Below are 21,291 nucleotides of genomic sequence, written 5' to 3' on the forward strand. Positions count from 1 at the left end.
GGAAAATATGACAAATAAAACTAAGCTTAATATACGGACATCTAACGGAAAGCACTTGGAAATAATCTCAAAAGCTGTCAAAGATAAATGAGGCATAAAGAGAAAGCGAAATAAATCGGGCTACAAGGGGACAACGTCTGGGGGCTAGGCTGTACACACTAAACTTCCACGGAGCTTTAATACCCTCAGGTGCTCCGGCTGCGAGGAAGCTATTTCCAGCCACAATCTTTGAGGTCTGATTCAAAGGGATTGTGATGTAAGGGAATCTCCATTCTGTCATCGCCGGGGGCTTAGGCCGAAGGGACTTGTATGATAATATTCGGAACCTCGTCCACGAATTTTTGCTTTTTTTTTGCAATTCTTAGGATATAGAGTGGACACACGGAATTTCCTGCGAAATCGTTTTGTAAAACTAAGATTGATCGCTTCGGAAAAGCTACATTCCATAGGCTTGCTCTTACGTTTTTCTCGTTTTAAAACAACAGCAGGTTTTATAGGAGCGGCAACTTTTGAACTGATCCAATCGCCGACAGCTGTTGGAAACGTAGAAATCGCCATCCATAAAGTATGGGCGTCCAACCCGATCACATAACGCGCCCTGGCGTTATATGAAAGTGTGGCGTTGTGAATGGCAGAAACGACTTGATGAAACTTCGGTGATGCAATTTGTTCGATTAAATCTTCATAACGTTTTGACACTGAAAATTATATAAGAATTGAGATTTTTCAATGTTGACATCTTGATTTGATTATAAGGTTGTAGGGAAATTCGATAACAAGTGGAACTATATGCAGGGATTAAGGAGGTTGCTTTTCCTATTGAAGATTTTTATTGCCAGCGTGATAATAAGGGTGTATAGTATTTCATGGAGTGAGTGGTGATAACTCGAACCCACACGGAAACACAAAGTTGTTTGATTTAAATGAATTTCCATATTGAGTAAGGTTTATTAGGCATAAATAAAGGGACGAGAAAATTCGAGTTAAGGAGAGATTCCAGCTACAGAGGTTCGAACTCAGGGACTGATTTTTGACTCTTAGCGATATAAAATTGCTAAAATGGTTACCCTCAGAGAGACATTTTCACAAAAGTTTCTTCGATTTTCAAAAGAAGTCTTCATTGCTTTCGAAAAGTTTACTAACTTTCTTGACTTTTCACTCTTCTTTGATTCGAGTGTGTGAAAAAGCAACCCTTAGAGAGACTAATTTAGGACTTTTGATTTTTACCAAGCACCCCCCGGGGGCTCTAAATATGGAGAGTAAACTACACTTACGTTCATTGAAGTATGGTTCACCGTATTCTTCTTTCATTTCTTCATCAGTTTCATCCCAATTCTTCTTCAATCCATTCGTGATCGTTTTCGGATTCAAAATATCCGTTTTATACATTCCGGGTTCGATAAGGTGAACCGATATCCCGAACGGTTTCATTTCGTATCGTAAACCATCTGAGAATGATTCGACAGCGTATTTACTGAAACAGTATGATGTACTGTAGCCAAGCAGAACACGTCCTATAAAGAATTAATGAAATGAGAATCGCTATAATTGTAAACAATCATAGACATTAAAGGATGAAGGCTTTGTCATTTAGCTCTCAAGCTAAAATTAGATTCAGATGATTCGGACTTATAAATCAGTATATAGGACTTTGAAGTTCACAATGATTGTGAAAAGGAAAGCGAGATTTTGCGTTGAATATCCTTGTTACATCTATGTTTTAGCGTAAACTTAACGTAACTAAACTTAGAAGGGATGTCAAAGCAGAATCATTACTTTCCATATGGAAATTTAGACGTTGTTATATCCTCCACTGGTACTCGACAATGTTTAATGCTTGAAGACACTTCGTTCTAGAGCTAATTCTCAGTTTTACAAAATAAATCCATGGATATCTTTCTTTCTGATCACTTCTAATCACTTTAATTTAATCCTGCTAAAGATAATTAGCAGATCTTTTTGAGTAGTCAGTCTAGAAAATAGAAAACTTGTCATTATGACAAAAATGATCGAAAATTAATTGTTGGCATGACATCAGCTACATCTTTTATTAAATGAAAACAAATTCGTTATATGGAGCTTTATTCCAGGAAGAACGGTTAAGTGCTAGAACGTGCTCTGAACTTTATCAATTATTTGATCGGTCATTATTAAAATTATACTTAACACCCCTGTTTCAGTGACCCAATGACAATAGTTTAAATAAACAATAAAATGTGCAAATGAGGATTAGTGTTATTGTTTAAAACTCCGAAAAAATACACACCAGCTTTTCTACACGTTTTTTTAATATAAGAACAAACTATATAAGAACTTCGAGGCTTCGAGGCCCAAAATTTCAAGAACATTCTAAGAACATTCTAAGGCTTTGGAGACTTAAAAACATGCATTTTCTTAAGAAATTACATCAAAATGCTCAACAAATGCTGAAAATAAGAACATTTTAAGAACATTTTTAGGCTTCAAATCCAAAAAACTAAGAACATCCAAAGGCTTCGAAAATTTTTGACGTTCTTATAAAAAAAAAAACGTGTATCGTCTTATAATGTTCAAACTGCATCATAACTTACCAGCCATGCTTGAGATATTAACAATTCTTGAACTTCCATGCTTCTTTAAGAGTGGTAAAAAAGCTTTGGTGACTTGAACTGTTCCCCAAAAATTGACCTCCATAACGCGACGCATCTCTTCAATGGTTTGCCATTCGATGGGTGAAGGCCGGATGATACCAGCATTGTTGATTAACGCATAAAGCCCTAGAATGTTAAAAAGAGAAAATTGTCAAGTAAAACACTTTATACTGACACCCATTATCTGTTGAGCAGGCTAATTTCTGAACTTTTATTATAAACCAAATGGAAGTCACTAATACTTCTCACTACAATGGAGTGGGGCGACGATTTGCACACTTACTTCGGCGCTGCGCGTGGCTTACGCAGTTAGCGCACATATTTTACGTGTGCAAGCTTTTCGCGTGTGATGGGGGCTATTCTAAGTCTGAAATGACCTTCGCGACTTCGGCGCAGCGGCGAAGGATGTTGCGCAGCGCGAGTCTTTCGCATATGGTATAAGTTATTTTATGTCTGGAACAGCTTTCGTGACTTCGCATATGGTATAAGTTATTTTATGTTTGGAACAGCCTTCGCGACTTCGGCGCAGCGACGAAACATATTGCACAGCGCGAGTCTTTCGCATATGGTATAAGTTATTTATTCTGGAACAGCCTTCGCGCTTCGGCGCAGCGAATAAACATATCGCCACGCGAGTCTTTCACATATGGTATGAGTTATTTTATGTCTGGAACAGCCTTCGCGGCTTCGGCGCAGCGGCGAAACATATTGCGCAGCGCAAGTCTTTCGCATATGTTATGATTTATTTTATATCCAGTTCAAATGTTGTCACAGGAAGTGTAATCATGCAAAAACTTGCGCTGCACAATATATTTCGCCGTTGCGCCGAAGTCGCGAAGCAGTATTATCCATGCTAAAATATCATTTTATATGATTAGTTTTACATCAGAAATGGCCTTCACAGCTTCGGCGCTGCGGCGAAAGATATTGCGCAGCGCAAGTCTTTCGCGTTTATAAAGAGTTATTTTTAGTCCTGAAATGACCTTCGTGGATTCAGCGCAGCGGCGAAACATATCGCGCAGCGCAAATCTTTGTTAACAGCAACTGAAGCTCATACAGAGTTTCTGAGAATGAAAGTGACGTCAGATCAAATGTCGTCAGAAAAGAAAGTGTAATCAAAGCGAAAGGTTGCGCTGCGTAATATGTTTCGCCGTTGCGCCGAAGCCGCGAAGGTAGACATTTTAAAGAATAAATAGGTTTATGTCATGCAAAAGGGTGCGCTGCGCGTTGGGTTTTGCCGCTGCGCCGAAGTCGCGAAAGTAAAAATTTTGAATAAGAAAAAACTATATCTTGCGAAAGGCTGCGTAGCGGCGAAGTAATTGTGCAAATCGCCGGCCCTTTGCTACAATGTTAACCCAGACCTAAATATATAATTCAACTACATAGTACCACCGTACACTTTTTACTCCAGGATGAAAAGAATAAAACTCCGCCCGATTCTTTGATAGCAGAGGCATAACTGAATGGTCGACTTGGCTTTATGTTTGATAATAATAAACTTATGTCATGTTTTACATAACAAACAAACCCGTACCTTTATTTTCAGTCTCCTTTTCAACTAATTTAACTGCATCTGTGATGTCATCATTTTTCGTGACATCCATAACAAATGCTTTACCATTGAATTTCTTATCACTCTCTAGCCTATAGGCGCCATCTTTTGTAAGACAACCGGCTAATATGTAACATTTTGCTGAACTCAAGTCTAGAGCGGTATGGTAACCAAATCCAGAGTCACAGCCTGTGATCAAGATAGTTTTAGCCTCGTTGTCTTCACCAATACGTTTAGGCTGGACAAAATTCCATAAAGCATCCAAGATATAGTATATCAAGCATGCCAAGCCGGTCCATAACGGTATCGCTGAAATACAGCAACTAAGCATTCTCAAAATTTCACCAAAAATTCAAAGCAAAAATCTTTTTTTGAGTTCTCTAATCGCTTTGAATGAATATATCAAATTTTTTCTTTTCTCTACTGTATAATATCAAATCGCCTGATGAGCTTAGCTTGCGGTGATTTGACAGAGTGATCCCTATTTTAAGTACAATGTATCGATAAACGAATGATCTGATGAATGATTATGATTTGAAAGTAAAAATTCAGATTTATATAGTTCCTGACCTCCTCCGCTTGGCCTTGTATGGCTTTTGTATTCAAACACCGCGCTATAGATAAACGATATCGATATTGGATTATACGCGGTGATTCATTCCTGTGTATAATTTCTCTTTATTTCTCTCTCGCGATTGTTATATTGATGAGCTACGCATGATTTGTACGCAATTTTATTGTTTAAGAAGGGAAATCTCTTGTTTGGATGACATCGAAATCCCTTCTTACATTAATCCTTATTGACAAATTTGTAATCGATAATGACTTCCTTGTTCTTCCAAATTCTTCAAGCGCATACATATTGTCCATTATTTTTTCAAAATGATTTTTATTTACTTTTCATATTTTTATACTACAGTACAGTAAATAGTTGTTACAGTATAGAGCCTCATGCTGCATGAACATTGGTTATTTTGAATTTCATCTCGTGGTGTGGTAAAATCCCATTTTTTCTTAACTGATTTGCATATCTCAACTAATCTGCATAAGAAGCATGATTTGCAAGGGCATGCCAGTAGCTTTATTTGATCCATTTTTCCCCTCGCCGCGATTTTGCCTTACTTCCAAGATTTTGCTATCGATTACATTCATGGCGCGTTGGAAAACTAAAATTCCTAATTCGAACGGGAAACTAAAATTCCTAAAAGATTTAATGATTTTTACCAAAATTTCAACTAAAAAAGAGACAAGGTACAAGGTACAAGGGACTGATACTTCAATTTTGTTCTTACCGATCCTACTCGGGACTTACATACCCCCAGAATAGGAGTTACATAGTCTTCGTTGTAAGAAGGTAATTACACAGCAAATATCCATATTGGATGTTTTTGCCAAGTTTTTTGTTACGTGACCATGACCAATATAGTAAAATTGTGACATTATTGCGGACTATTTCAATATCTAAAGAAATGGAAAATATTTTTCTGCCGGTATTTTTTTTAAATGAATGATTAAGCATTATCTGACAAAATGGATAACCGAGTATTTGTGGTATTTTAATTGAAAGATCAGATTGTGCTAATTTCAATTTCTCTAAATCAAATTATATTGTGAGAACACAAAGTGATAGAATGAACGTCATGATAAGCTGCAATTTTTTGAATTTTGGACAGTCGAAAGCGATTTCGAGCCACCCCTTAAAAAAGTTGATATATATCAACTCGTGGAGGACTATTCTTACAGGCCGCCAGGGGTTTGTGCAACCGAGGTATAAAGAACTAACTTAGAACTAATCTTTTTCGATGTATACAAAAATGACGAATATTACCTCAAATTATTCCACCTATCTCTAATTCTTTACAAAATTTGACCTTGATTTAAACAGGTTTTAATAATGCTATAATAATTAAACAAAAATGACTATCAAAATCACCCAAAGTGACTGTCAAAAACTTCTGCCCACTCATCTAAAGTCAAGTCTAAATCCTATTATGCCTTTGACCATGCCTTTTCTTTAAATCGTGAAAAATGTTTCAGGTATTTATAGTTATGCATACAAGAAAATGGCTATGAGATTTTTGCATGTCTAACAGCACTTCCGAAATTCATATAATTCGCTTAATTAATTCAAATTCAAAGTTTTATCTAATCTTTCTGGTCCGCTTCAGGTTCTCATTGCCCGTTTTTCAGTAAATTTGAACCATTGGAGGACTGTTGCTTGTGATCCTATAGAAAGATACATCAAATCAGTGAAGTTAGTGTTTTAGTTAAAGTACAAAATGAATGAAATTGTTTGGTCAAGTAGAAAAAATTCTTACTTTTTCTTATCTTCTTCATTTTCAAATTTTAAAATAATTCAATCGACTCAAGATTATCTTTCTAAAGAGGTCAAAATATCACCAGCCTTAGTTTTCTCAAAAAAGATATAAACTCTTCAAGAGCAAATGAAGTGAAGATTTGCATAACACAATAATTTCCAACGAGTGGACTCATATGAATTGCGGAAGTTAAAACTTCTATTCATCCAAGGTGTGGTTACTATCGAAAAATCTGAACACGTGAAAGAAAGCTAATCATCATCTGTTAGTCATTAATCAATTTTAATGGTCAGAAGCTGTGCAAGCTTGTTATGCATGTTATAAGGAAAAAATCCTGCTTCAACATTTGGCATTGATAAAGTAACAATCTGAAAGAATTCAAATTCGTTATATCCGGGGCTGGTTTTATCGAGAGTTTAAATACATTACTAAGAGGAATAAACTAATTATCGTTCCTAAACTGATACAAATGTGTTCTTTCATAAATCTTTGTGGGAGGTTCCAGGAAAGACAAGAATTCGTTCCGGGTTCGCATATTACCACATGGTGGTTTTTTCATATCGTAAATAAATTGTGTGGAATACACCTTTTCGATCGTAGCTGCCAATTGCCGCACGGGCATCTTTTTGCCCGCTTTATCCCACTAAAACCGTCCTTTTTTCGCACATATAGACAATAGAAAAATGTGTCAAAAAAGGATTGGATCTTAATTAAATAATTAAGTGGTGGCAGGCGCCAGACCGCGCGGCTCCGGTCGTAAAGGTGTATCAGAAGAAGAATTTTACCTAAAATAGTTGGCGTGCAATTTTTTAACTGAATGGAATTTTAGAGGGATGAGGGTTGAGATTAAGGTTCAGTGAGTTTTACCAGGTTAAGATTAGGGGTTCAGTGAGTTTTACCATAGGATTAACATGACATGACATGATATTGTGCTCACTGGAGGAAATTTAGCCATTATTTTCAAAGGTCCAAGCGAGTGTGCGATAGCGTAGTTACACACGGCTAATGGCAATATAGCGTTTTTGGCGCTTTAAAGATTTTTTATATTTACGGATTGTAAGTTTGCCTTGGAATACTTATTCAGTCACAACTTACCATCAGATTTATCCTAGTACCTGAATCAAACTAAATTAGATTTCTAGGCTAACTGTGTGATACAACAGAGGTGTTGGGAATTGATCACAATCTCCGATATTCATCCTGGCTGGTAAAAAATGATGTTCATTGCAGGCTGTAATATGGTTACTTAGATGACGTGACCCAAATGTTACCTAGGTCTATAGACACTAATCCGAAGTACTACGCACAAACTACCACTCATAACATTGTTACCCCTAGAAACCATAAAATACAGGCTTCGTAATCGGATTACATAAAACATATGATGGATTATGTTGTTTTCATGGGTAATTAATTCCATGGTTCATATTTTGCGGACGAGCTAAAGCACATTTTAATTATCATTTGATTTCATCTCTTCTTTGCATGGGATTAATACCAATCAAAATATTTAGGCAGGTTGTTATTGATATAGTAGACACAACTAGTGTGGCCGGCTGTTAATTAAGCCAATATAGAGCCTTCCTGTTTTTCTGGTAAGATGCTCACGTAGAAGCTCACTCTAGCTCACACACACTGCAATTTACTGAAGACAACATATTTTCAACTAAATATTACCAGTTTTCCATTTTGACTCGAACGCTGTGCTCTCCCTACCCAAAGTAAGCCTACTCCTATAAAATCCATACAGCTATAAGAAGGTGGATATCATTGAATCATTCAAGCTTTTTCAAACGAGAAAAAAGATGATATACCTTAACTTAAGATGCTCGCATCACTATGAAAATAGGTAGAAATGGGTTGAATTCTTGTTTTTGGTGGGCAGTGATTCTCTTCCAAGAAAAACGTATCCAGTCTAACCACGCTTTCTTTAACAGTGATAATAAAACTTAACTGGAAAAAGAACCCTTGATTCACAAGGTTTCTCGATCAAAATTTCAAAAATTCGTTTACTTTTTTTTACATACTTCTCGTTCGTGATTCGAATAGCACAGACAACAAAGAATTGATAAAACATACATTTCAATATTTGAGGTTTTCTTTCTTTACGTGATAATTTACTACACTACGGCAAAAAATCTTGCAGTACCAAGAGTCACCAAAGCCACTATCAACAAAAGCCATTGATTGGATGATTTGATGAGATTGCCAGAAGCATTGGACGAGGAAGAATGAGTTGTGGAACAGACTTGTTGGATCGTAATTTGATTAACATCCCCCTGGACGAAGAAAAATCAATAAGTTTTGACGTATAACAACAGACAGACTTTTAGAGTAGAACCAGACTTTTAAGAAGTAGAAATAAGTAGTAGAAAGAAATTAACTCTGAACCGTACGCGAACATTCCGTTATATAGTAAAAGGGTATTTCGGTTTTGTTTCTACATTTATAAGTGTTCACGCACAAGTTAGTTTTTGCAAATTTTGTCGACAGACACATAATATTTAAAACACCCCAGCAAAATCGAATCAAGAATTATGTAAAAATTTTTAAATCTATGAAACACATAAAGACTAGCATTGTCGAATATCAAGAAGAGTCTCTTACTGGGAAGTCTGCTCATACTACAGTCAAATACTTCCCTGTGTCACACACCCGCTGCTAACACCCCAGCCCCACTGGAAAATTTAGCGAAAATTTCGTCCCCGGTGGGAGAATACCCTGGAATTTCAGCTCTAGTGGAAAATCGACTTTGATTTCATCCCCACTCGAAATTCAATGTTTAAAAGTTGCACTTCAAAACCATCCCCACTGGATTTTTAATTTCGCTTTGGCGAGACATTTTTTGGGGCGCAAATTATGGCGTGGGCGTTTGGCTGCGGGCGTACTACGGCAAATATTCTAAAGGTGGACTCACTCACAAAGATAAAAAGTGATAAAAAACAGGGCTTTTCTTAATAAATAAAATACGCTAGTGCAAAAAGTGTAACCAAGCCTTTGTAAACAATCATTGTGAAACTTTTTAATGGTGTCGGGTATATTGTAAATGACTACCAAGGCGAAATTTTTTTCAGTCTGCGGAAATGTTTAGACGGGGGTATGGTGGTTCCATTTAGACGGGGGTTCTGTTATTATCAGTTAGGTAGGGTCATGGTTGCTAGTAACGGCTTGTCACTGTGCCGGGTGCATACTCGGCGCCTTGGGCCCCGCAGGGTTGCTAGTAACGGCTCGAATTTCAGTCAGGTTAAAAAAGGGGTACTTTTACCCATATTACAATAACATTACCCCCGTCTTTTTTGTCATTCTATAAGTATTTACAAATTTTGTATTCTGCTGTGCGAGTGTGGCTCAACGGATAGCGCGCTGGGTTTCTGATCAGAGATTCTTTCATTTGGTGGGTTCGAATCCCGGTCGGGTCGATTTTTGGAGAAAGTTTGAAATATAGAAAAGTTAGTAGAAATCATCAGAAAGCAAGTCTCAGAAAGTCAGAAAATAGAAAAGACGAGGGGATAGAATGGGAGATAGGAAATAGAGAAAGTAGAAAAAATCCTGGAGAGTCATTTACAATCTATCCACGACCCTTTTTTAATGGCTGCTTGATTATGCACATCAGACATGCTTTTGAAACTTGCTGCTGCTGTATAAATTTTTATCATATTTTCTGGTCTTTTGTAGAGTATTTAAAGAGGTTTGATATTTGTTTACTACTAAGTATTTTGTGTAGTTAGTGAATGCACCAATAAATTGATCATGCTCAGTAAGCAGTACAAGAAGAGTTAATTTTCCACAACAAACTGGACAAACAACAACATTATTAACCCTCTCTTCTATTCTTCACCAAAACTACAAACAGCACAGGTATGATCTTTTTTTCCTTTTTTCACCAGATAGTTATGTGTTAATAGTGAAACTAGTTGTGACAAACAGTCAGTTTTAGCAAGTACCGTGAAGTCGGGTGACTTGCATCTCAGTGAAGGGTAACTTGCACAGCCATCAAATGACTGACCAATCAAAGCAGCAAAATTTCAAAACAAATGAACTACGCAGCTCCGCTTGCAGCTCTAGCCTACCATTTTTATTTTGATTTAACTTTGTATTTTAATGACCAAATGGGTCATTCATTTGAGGGCTTATGCAAGTTACCCGATCTCACAGTATTTCTTAGAAATCATGTCAATTGAAATTCAGCAATGGGCTCTTCCAGAAAAAAACCGTTCATGGGGGGTGGAGGATATATTATTTTTTCAGTGATTCACCCCTGGACATTTCGATTTTTCACCCCCTGGACACGTGTTTTACCCCTGGACAAGCATCAAATCGACCCCCTGGACACAAAAATTTACCCCTGGACATTGCAAATTCACCCCATGGACATGGCAGTTTTTCAGGGTTTTTTCATTACCCCTGGACAATATATCTTCCACCCCCTATGGACGCTTTTTTTCTGGAAGAGCCCAATCATTTTTGTATAATCAAAACGACCCTGCATAGACACTGCCGTACATTGTCATTGTACGGTGATTTAAGGTAAGGTAAGGTAAGGTGGGGTGTACAGATAATACAGCAGATTTCAAATTAACCTATTTTCACCGTCGTACAAATCACATTTAGATCCAGCCCCACCGTACACCACCGCACAATGTACAGCGGTCCCTCGTTAATGATGACAGTTTTTTATCCAATGAAGTTTGATTGGTGTTCGGTGAGTTTGGTTAGTAAAAGTTCCAGATTTTCCTCCCTGATGGGATGAAAGATATAGACCTTTTTTCAAAGAGGACGTCCTGTTGAATAATTATTTAGTCCAGCCATAAAAACAATGATAGAGCCATGCATAATTACTGTATCATGCATATTGTAATAGTTATGCAAAGTTTTATCATTGTTTTTCTGCTGGACTACATAATTATTCAACAGGGTGGCCTCTTTGAAAAAAGGTCTATTGGCTTGCTCTTTAAACTTTAGCGTGGGCGTCTGCTAAATAAGCCGTTGGAATGTAAAAAGAATGGAAACAAGGTAATAAATCAAACTAATCAAGCTTCAATCAAACTTCACCGATCTTGATACACATTTTGCTAATTAGCATTTTCATTTTGAATCATGCTACCGTTTAGTTGTTTGTATAAGATTCCCATTTCTGCACTAAGAATCTTGTTACTTTTCTGGAATCTTTCCCCTTTATTTTTTCACGGGATAAACATCAAGAGATTGGGGAGGGTTTGTTTAATGGGATGCCGTTTAAAGCAGTTATAAAGGAGTCAAAGTTTAATCTCAATGAGTATTGTTTCTTTAAAGCTTAAAGTTGGCTAGTTTTTACCCTGCCATTTTTTAGTTCAGAAGCTGGAGCTCAACTACTCAACTGATGTCTGGGGCGGGGTGGGTTAGACCTGCTGTCCGGGGGATCAAAAGTCACAATGTCCAGGGGGGGTAAATTTCCAAAAAATGTTATATCCTCCCCCCCCCCATATTCAATTTTTTTCTGGAAAAGTCAAATGATTTTGATGGTGGTGGGCCATCATTCATATCAGAAAGTAGTATACAACAGATTTTTCTGACTAGCCATTTTTCTCAATTTTAGATAAATTCTACTGTTTATAGAAAGAAGTTGATATAAACTTTGCGCAAGTGAATGAAGTCTTTATCACAAGTTCTTCAAAGCACAAAATGAGGTTTCTGGCACCAAAGAATGAAAAGTTCATTTTTTCTTCTTCATTTTCAAAAAAAATTAAAATTATTTTTCTCAAGTGTGTATTGCAGTTCTCTGAATTGAAAGATTTTGTTTACGCTTTATAGAATGGAATTCTTTAGTCGCATTTTTTAAGGAATCTTTTTTTAATGGATTAAGATTTTTCATAAAAAGCAGGGTATCTATGACCTCGTGTAGCGCTTCATTCAAAATGCATAATGCTGCAGGAGTCACGTTTCATGCGTCTTCGTCGTTGATGTTCAAGTATTATGCGAAATTTTCGACTTTAAGTCGTCTTGTTTAACCTTGGAACAATACAATTTCTATCCCCATTAGGATTTCAATAGGAATTTTTATCCCCATTGAGGGAAAAAGTTCGGCCGGGGCTGTGGAACAGGGGTGTTCAAGTCCTCCAAAGCTGATAAAAGAAAAAAGACAATTTCTTTTGTTACCTGCAATTTTGCGTTGTTATGCAGCTTTAACGAAAACACTTGATGTGGATCCCTTGACAACGCAGTGACTCGAAAAGTCATATTTCCATAGAAACCAAAAGATGGCTCCCAACGGAATGTTAACAACGATTTCAAAGGTTTTTGTTCTTGTCCTGTATTCACAATTTGAGCTTCAAGTAAAAGAGCACGAAATCCCACCACAGTGTCGAGAAGATTCTGACAAGATGCAACGTTTATGGTGATTGGTTTATCTGCTTGATAAGATGGAGTTGTGATGGTTATTGAGTTCCCATGGAATATCTTATTAGTGTCCATCCGGTTACAATGATGCTTGTTAAAGTCGATATGACTTGCCTGGTGAACGGGTAAAATGCTGACAATCAGCAATAGTAGAATAAACAGCATTCTGGTAATCAACTTCTCAGTATTTGATACAAGCAAATTCCTTCTTGATGATTTCGTTGCATGCTATACGCTTGAAGTTTCTTATCCAACTTTTTAAAGAACTTCAGTGTAATGAATATTTAAAGGACAGCAAATTTTAAATGATCTGAACAGGTTGTTGTTTAATGTTTAATGAGAAAAAAGTCATCCAACAATGGACCAGGTGTCCTGAAAAAGCTGCTCTGCTACGATGACGAGATGTCTAAAATGATAATTTAAAAGTTAATTCAACTCAATCATTTGTTTGACCATCGATAGTTTGACATAGCCAGTGAACAGTTTTTAGCCTGTTTGTCTAAATTGAAGGAGTGTTTGCTGAGATTTTGAAATTTGCACTAAAAATTTAGCTAGAATGGGAGAAGTACAAAAATCCGAAAAGGTCCCAGTGGGCGATCAAATGCTAAAAATGGTCGAAATGAACTTTATTGCAATTAAGGGGCTATAAATAACTTACAGGTTCAAAGTCTCAGAAAAATAGCATAATAATAAATTTTTGTCGAGTAGAAAAATCTTTTTCGTTTTCAAATTTATAGGATATTCTACAAAGCTTTTATCAATCCGATCAAACTTATCTGTCCAACCTAATTTTTGTCGATTTTCAAATTGAGTACCAGGGGAGGGCTGTCAGACAGAAACTTAACGCAAAAATAGTTTCTATATAAGATTTATATATTCTTGCACGCAAAAATAATAAAGAGTGATGAAAAATAATAGCATTAAGATATAAATGTATACTTATATACAAGAGATCTGAAAACGTAGTAGGAACCTCTGATAACTTTGCGTTTTCAATTCCCTGCATCGTGAAGGTTTAACATCAAAAAGACGCTCATGACAAAATAATATTTCAAAGCATTTTTCTTGTATCAAATCGTACAGAGTTCATTAATATTTAGCACAACAAATGATAAACGTACTTTTTTGCTGTCTCAGAGGTAAAAGTAAAGAAGATGATTACAGTCTAGCGTAAAGTTCACATAATCATACTGCTTCACAGTAAGAAATTTTTGAGAAATTTTTATAGTTATAAAGATACTTGGCAAAATTTCACTACTTGACCTGCTCCGGATTTATAAAGCTACTTTTCGCTGACTAGCAAATCTTATGCAGGATAGTGCGGAATTCCGAGTCCGTTATTTGGAAAGAGAAATAATAATTCCCAAAAATCATAGTCATGATAAGGTTTATAGTTTAAAAAATAAAAAATAAACATTTAAAACTCAAACTACAAACTAATTTAAACAAATAATAAATCTTATTTACATCAGTCAATATCCTTTTATGGTACTACTCGTAATATTTACAAAAAAAACTTTCTTCAAGAAATTAATTTCCCCCTAAATCGAAATGTTATAATATCATTTTAGGCAAAACTAATATTCGTAATATATAATGATACATAAATATAATTTATATAAGATTTTAAAGAAGGGATAAACAGCCGAGAAAAAATATTCAACTGGTTTCATCAATCATGTATCAAAGTGCGAAATGAGGCAAGCGTTTTTCGTTGAATAATTCATGAAAAGGCCTAGCATTGTCAGAGTTGTGTCATCTTTTCTCGTCAGGATCACCTAAAAAAATCCAGAAGCCGCAGCAGGCGAAAAACTTTTAAAATGATCTTAAAAGAAGTGCAAAGTGCAAGTCCAAGACATATCTTTAAGTAAAAATTGTGGTAACTGGTATAATAATATAATGTGAAGTGAAATAAAATATTGTTAATTTTATGTATGTATGTTGCTTCAATAAAAAATAAAATGGAGGAATAAAAAAATTAATCCAAGGCCAGATTCCTTTTAAAATCAGTTTGAAAATCGCGACAGTGTAGAGCTTTTTATATCAATCTTATAATGTGTTGTTATAGTGTTGGATGATTGAAGAATTTTGACCGAGTAAAACTGATATTTATTGAAAATCACATCGATGACAATTTTGTAAGCGTTAACCAAAATTTGCAGTGAGGACCTTGAAACAGTGTTACTTTTCTTTACTAAGTTACCATAACCTTTATACTATCGAAAGGAAGGAATTATTGTGAAATACGAAAATGATGAAAATAGACGGAAAATGCAAAACTTAATAGCATGAAATAACTATTGCGTTAAAAAAGTGTATATAGCATGAAGTGAAAAGGCCGAAAACTAGCTTTCAGAAGAATCAGAATGTTTTCGTTCATTCGTATGCTTTGACTCACCATTCACCAACGTTCCATCTTTACCAACGACTTCAGCCACCCTGTCCACCTTTCCACCATCCTCCTCAGTTTTCTCCGCAGTTTCGTTGTCCGGATATAAGTGCGGATAATAGATTTTTAACCGGACATGCCAAGCAACACTGGTGCAAGCCGATACAGTTTTGAATTGATGGCAAACGTTCCGCGGAATGAAATAAATATCGTTGTCTTGTAGTTTGATGCGTGCGTACCGGACCCCTTCACGGCGTAGCTGGTTCAGTTTAGCATCGTCGAGCCATTGCACGCACTGAAAAACATAAACAAATAAATAATGAATAGTCTAGATAGATATATCTACTAGACCAAAAAAACACACAAAAAAAACAAAACAAAAAAACCGCTAGTATCAAAGGTTTCTTTTCGCCCCTAAAACTCAAAAAGTGTTCTTCTTGCGACGCTTGGAGGTGTATTTTTGTTTATTTAAACATATTTACATAAAAAACATCCCCAACTTCAAATAGTCGAAATTTTTGGTACAGAAATGGATGCTCGAGTTATATTGTATTTTTAATCTACTTGAAATTCTGCGTCAATCGGTATGTACATCCTTTTAAGCGTTTAAAGCAAACCAATTAGGACCCAGGAACCTAGGAAAGCTAGAAAATGAAACTTTGATGGAATCCCAGGGCGCAACTTTTTTAATTTTCACAGTAGGGCCAAAGAAAACGTGAAAATAGAAAAGGAGTCCCATGAAAAATTTAAGGCACTACGTTTTTTATAGCAGCAACAGTTCACCTTTAAAAAATAATTCTTATATATTCTGACATACTTGCGACATTGGAGGTTCATGCAAATCTAACTGCATCTTTTCAACAACAGCTAAATGGTCGGCTGGATCGAAACATATCACGTCTTTGCAATCACGATTCATACAAGGTCTAAAACACAATATAGACACACTTTAATTCCAAATAAAAACAAAAACTAGTAAAAGAGATTATCAGGTGATGTCAAAAAGTCGAATCGGAATAAGTATTCGAAACAAACAAGTTGCTTTCTTAGGAATTAAAAAGTTTTAAAAGTAAATTAAGCTCTTCCTTTCATTCTTTCAAAAAAGCTTGAATTCTTACTTTTTACCAATATGGACAGCTTTCAGGACTCCGACTGCTGCAGTGGTCGTACGATCTAGTCCGTGATCTACGTGGTCTGCGTGACAGCGTGTTCGATCTTCTGCTAGCGTTTCTCGTGGTCCAGATGCTCGAGGAAGGTATTGTAGTCGATTCAACTCATTTACACCAGTTCTAAAACATGATTCAAAAGGATTTAAACTAGAAAGGTATTCTTATCTGAAAGCACTGCAATATTTCGATATGGGCATGCGCAATTTCAGGTATAACTGGAATTAGGGGGTTATAGGTTATTTTATATAGAATCACGAACTTGAATCAGACCATCTATCTTTTCTTTGTCGTTTTCTTTCTTCTCACCAAACAAATAAATCATTATTTTTTCTCAAGAAACTTCATAGAAAAGTCCTGCCCATATTTTAGTAGAGCAACAAGGTTTTAACTGCTTAATTTATCAATATGCAAAATAAACTAGAACAGAGAAACTTACTTTCTACGTCCACCACCGGCTTTACCACTTGGTGATCTTGGCATTTCCACAGAAGGTACCATCTGTTCACCAGGTCGCACCCACATAATAGGTCCATCGTTACTTTTCTTTCTATCAAAACCGTCCAGAATAGACATCTCACCCCAAGGTAAAGTCATATTCAAAAACGGGTCTTGTTCCATTTTATCCAACAATTCCGGGAAATAGCCACCAGTTTCTTCTGAAACCTTTCCAACCATACTAATATTGAGCATACCACCAGCTCTAAACGTCCCATTAACATAATTACTCTCAATGGCTTCGAAATAATCACCCATTTTCAATGTAGAAACATCTGATTTCTTTCCTAGCGTTTCCACTTTAACAATCATATTTGGGTATTCTTCATTGAAGTAATTCACCAGCTCAGGTAAACAAAGAGCGGCATTATGTACAATACCCATACAATAATTCGATTGTCCTTCCATTCTTTCTTGGAAAACTGCATCTAAAAATTCCTTGGCAAAGTCTTGTAAATATTCAGGTTTAACGTGAGTTAGCTCATCAGCATAAGAGTGTAATACTTTAGCACCACCATTCGGATCAACATAGGTATGGATGTATTTGCCATATTTCATGTTAGGGCTAACTTTCTTTCGTAGACAATAGTCAACATCGACAAAGTGCTTTTCTAGGATGTCTTTGTAATGCTTTCGTTTTTTCTTGAGACGCTCATTTCTAAGGGCTTCTATAAAATGAAATCAAAAGAATTTGGACATAAAAGTATGCACTAATGGCTGTATGCACTAATGGCTAATTCGTTATTATCGTACTGTTTGCCCATCAGTGAAAAAACATCAAAGTTGAAGTTACTACAAACCCCAGGAAAACCTAAATTGAGTGTTTTACCGGTTTCTATAATAAGCTTTAGAGGGTCATTACCCTTAGTATGAAATGGCCATTTGGGAAGGGTTAAAGAAATTTTGGTGTCCACCAAACCTCCTCAACCTCAAGGTTAGTTTTGAGAGGAAAATTAGTTATAGCTGTTTGGCAGTTTTTTTCATTTGGTCAGATTTGGACTTCAAAAAGATAAATTATTTGCCCTCAAATTTCGATTTTAGACTGGAATAAGATTTTTTAATTCAAGAGATGAATTGCAGAAAAATCATATGTCCAGTCCGCAACATGCACTTTTTGAGGACTCATGACTCAACTTTGGCAAATGCAATTTCTAAGAACTTCACATTTTTGTGAACTTTACTAAATAACCTTCCTTGGAATGTTATAAATTTTTATGGTTGCAGCCCCAATCTTGAGAAAAATGTTGTGGACAGGACACTTTGTTACAAACGGGACAAAAAGTTTTCACTCATATCGCCAGTACATGTAAAGTCAAGAAAAAGCATATTGCTGCAAGAAGAGAGAGAAATCAAGACTTTTGTGCCGTTGTGCACGGGACAAAATTTTGGACTGTATTTAGTTTTTGCCAGTTAAAAATTCAGAATAGATCATTCAAAGGCAATAAATGTCTAATTTTCAACACAAGGAATGTTTGTCAAGAGAGTTGAGGAAATTTTGAAAATAAGTCACTTTTCCTTCCTTTTATTGAAAATTATTCAGTATGATAACAAGCCATTCAAGATATTGGAAAGTATAGGAGTAACAGCTGAACAAAATCTTGAACCATGATGCATCTTTTTTTATTCTAAAGATTTTAGTAGGCATAGTGAAATACATTTCCTAACTTGAATTTTTTTCATTCAGTCAAATGTCTTGTTTATTTAATTCATAAAATTGTGCCGTTAAAAAAGTATCAATTTATGCAAGATATGAATTTCATGGTGCAAAAATCAGTATTCTGAGGAAAAATGGTCGCAAAATTTGCCTGAAGAGATCAAATAAGGGTGTTCTGTCTCAAAATGTCCCAAAGAATTTTAGTACATTGTGTACTAAAATACTTATTCTCTAAATTGGGTTTGTGGTATGTCCCTTTGAGACACTCAGTGGTGAGCTATTTAGAGCTCTTTTAAATGTCCAAGGTCAATTTTGATAAACAAGAGTCTCTTCTGAAAGGTTAAGATCATCCATTTCTGGTCAGAATGACAGTGTAATAAACTTTGCGTATATTTAACTGTAATCTTAAACCATTCAAAGGCCACTAAAAGAAAGTACCAGAGTAAAGTAAAACATTGAGGATTGAATGAATTTATACCTTTACTTTTCTGTTCCTGTGGTTTTTGGTTTTCTTCCATTTTGAGTTTTGTCTTCTCAGGCATATTTTGAATATTCTGTTCATTCTGTTCCTTGTGAGAACTTCCAGCTTTATGTTTCAAACTCTTTGGATCAGCTTTGACTTTCTGTTCATTATCATGTGTCTTCTCAAGGCCATCAATCTGATTTTTAGATTTCTCTAAACTGTCCTCTTTTGTTTTGAATTTTTTTGTCGAAGTATCATCAATCAAAATGTTTTCTTTCTTCAAAGGAGATTGTAGACTTTTACTTTCTTCTTTTTTCAAAGAATGACCTTCAGAAATATCTGGATTATGAATCTTATGTTCTGAAGGTTCAAGTCTTGTCAATTTTGTATTTTTATGTGTTAAATTGTCAGGTCTGTTCTTCGCAACTTCAGGTAATTTAGCTTTAATAGGAATAATTTCCTGTTTTATTTCTTTTCCTTCTTTTTTAATGTCTTTCTTTGATTCTTTTAACATTTCCTCAGATTTTGGTGAATGTTCCTGAGTGTGTTTCAAATGTAAATTGTCTGGATCCTTTTTAATCTTTTTGACTGGTGAGGGGTGTGCACTATCCACCTTTCGTTTCAAACTATCGTGATGATGATGTTTATGTTTTTTCTTTTTGTGAGCCTTTTCATCTTTTTCTTTGTCTCTGTCTTTGTGTTTTACTTTTGTAGGTGAGTTTGGTGAGCTCATTACAAAGTTTTTCATGTTAAAAACACTTGAGTGTTTAATAGATTTATCTCTTTGTTTGTCAATTAGTTTATCTGGGCTTAAAACTGGTGGTTTCTTCTTCAATTCAATGCCATTATGTTTGTCTTTGATTTTTCCATTCGTAGAATGTTTTTCCTTGTGGTTGTTATTCAAATAGGGTTCCTTCTTCATGGGTGACTTGACTTTCATTTTCTTTGTAATTGAAAGGTCGACTGGTCTAAGCAGACTGAAGTTTGGGTCAAGAATAAGCCTCTGTTTTGGTTTGATGTTATTTGATAAATTTGTCTTCATTTCATAGCCAGTATTAACGTTTAAATGCTTGTTCATTGCTTTCCCATCCACCTTAGGAGACTCCATTCTTTTATCAAATAAACTTACTTCTTTCAAACCACCGTTTGACAAAGGATTTTGAGTCGTGAGTTCAGATTTTGTGTTTGGTTTGTTTCCATCCATTCCATCGGCCATCTTGTTGTTGGAGTACTACGACTCGCGCCTTCTGTTAAAAATACGATATATTTCTCAATGAATATTATGCCGTCCGACAAGTGTATTCTCAAGACCATAAAACTGGATGGTGGTTCTGCGGACGGCTTCAAATTCCTCTGATTTTAGCATCCTCTTTGAAAGTCTATAGGTCTTTAATTTACAAAAGCGAAAATTCCGACATATGTCAGATATTTGATTGTCATTTTCTGGTCTGCCGTAGAACTAGCATCGACGAACGAAAGATGACGCCATATTTTCGAACTGAAACTGCAGTCGAGCCTAACTTTAACAAACTACTAGCTCGATTTGGATTTGGATCTCATTCTCGCGTTGGGCAACTTTTAAAACCGTCCGTTAGTAAACTACGTAGGAGCCGACTTTTTCAAAATTCAAGGTACTGTATTTTTCGAAAATTTTCAGGTTGAAGGTAAAGTATTTCTATTCTAGTTCATGAAGTTCAAGAATTAGTGACATGTTATTTTGCTTTGCAAGGCTCGAAATGTGCAATCAAATGTGCAGTTGCTGCTTCTTCTTGCAGGCACTTTTTCTTTGAACTTATAACTTATAACTTTGAATTTATAAACAATAACGGTTCCGAAACAATAAAACAAACGGGTTACGACATAAGTTGGCGCCCCAAAATGGCATACCAAAATGGCACAGCAAATGGTATACCAAATGGCACACCAAATGGCATAGCGAATTTATCACATAATATGACATAGTGTGCACCCCCCCCCAGAATAGTGGGGGGGGGGGTTTTGCTGATTTGGGTCAAAAAATTTCAGGTGGGATTTTGGGTTTTCCAGGTTTTAGGTGGGAGAAGCAAGTTAAGGTGGGAGTTAATTTCTTTAGGTGGGACTTTGGGTGTTTTGGAAAAAGTTAAAGTAAAATTTCTTAATTTCAGATTTTATGATTTTATGATATATTTTTTTTATATATTTCATAAATGTATATAATAGACATATAAATATATTTTGGATTTAACACAGGTTAAATTGGGGTTTAA

General features: G+C 35.7%; 2 protein-coding genes and 1 long non-coding RNA gene across 3 annotated transcripts; all 3 read right to left on the bottom strand.

Moving 5' to 3' along the window:
* Positions 1-270: 270 nt before the first annotated feature.
* LOC136811583 (short-chain dehydrogenase/reductase family 9C member 7-like) lies at positions 271-4,711 on the bottom strand. The gene is made up of 4 exons (XM_067068210.1): positions 4,165-4,711; positions 2,571-2,756; positions 1,275-1,514; positions 271-698 (listed from the first exon to the last, which is right to left on the bottom strand). Exons 1-4 carry the CDS (start codon positions 4,511-4,513, stop codon positions 277-279), a joined length of 1,197 nt encoding a protein of 398 aa, XP_066924311.1. The 5' UTR covers positions 4,514-4,711; the 3' UTR covers positions 271-276.
* Positions 4,712-8,587: 3,876 nt separating this feature from the next.
* Positions 8,588-13,108, bottom strand: LOC136811605 (uncharacterized). Its single transcript, XR_010847250.1, has 2 exons — positions 12,636-13,108; positions 8,588-8,779 (listed from the first exon to the last, which is right to left on the bottom strand). It is a non-coding gene; the product is annotated as an uncharacterized lncRNA (long non-coding RNA).
* A 622-nt stretch (positions 13,109-13,730) lies between these two features.
* On the bottom strand, positions 13,731-20,297 carry LOC136811584 (lysine-specific demethylase RSBN1L-like). Its single transcript, XM_067068211.1, has 5 exons — positions 19,061-20,297; positions 16,870-17,596; positions 16,383-16,553; positions 16,082-16,190; positions 13,731-15,559 (listed from the first exon to the last, which is right to left on the bottom strand). Exons 1-5 carry the CDS (start codon positions 20,259-20,261, stop codon positions 15,221-15,223), a joined length of 2,547 nt encoding a protein of 848 aa, XP_066924312.1. The 5' UTR covers positions 20,262-20,297; the 3' UTR covers positions 13,731-15,220.
* Between the last annotated feature and the right edge of the window lie 994 nt (positions 20,298-21,291).

The sequence above is a fragment of the Clytia hemisphaerica genome, unplaced genomic scaffold (assembly GCF_902728285.1).
Source record: "Clytia hemisphaerica strain Z4C2 unplaced genomic scaffold, Clytia hemisphaerica genome assembly, whole genome shotgun sequence".
Lineage (NCBI taxonomy): Eukaryota > Metazoa > Cnidaria > Hydrozoa > Leptothecata > Clytiidae > Clytia > Clytia hemisphaerica.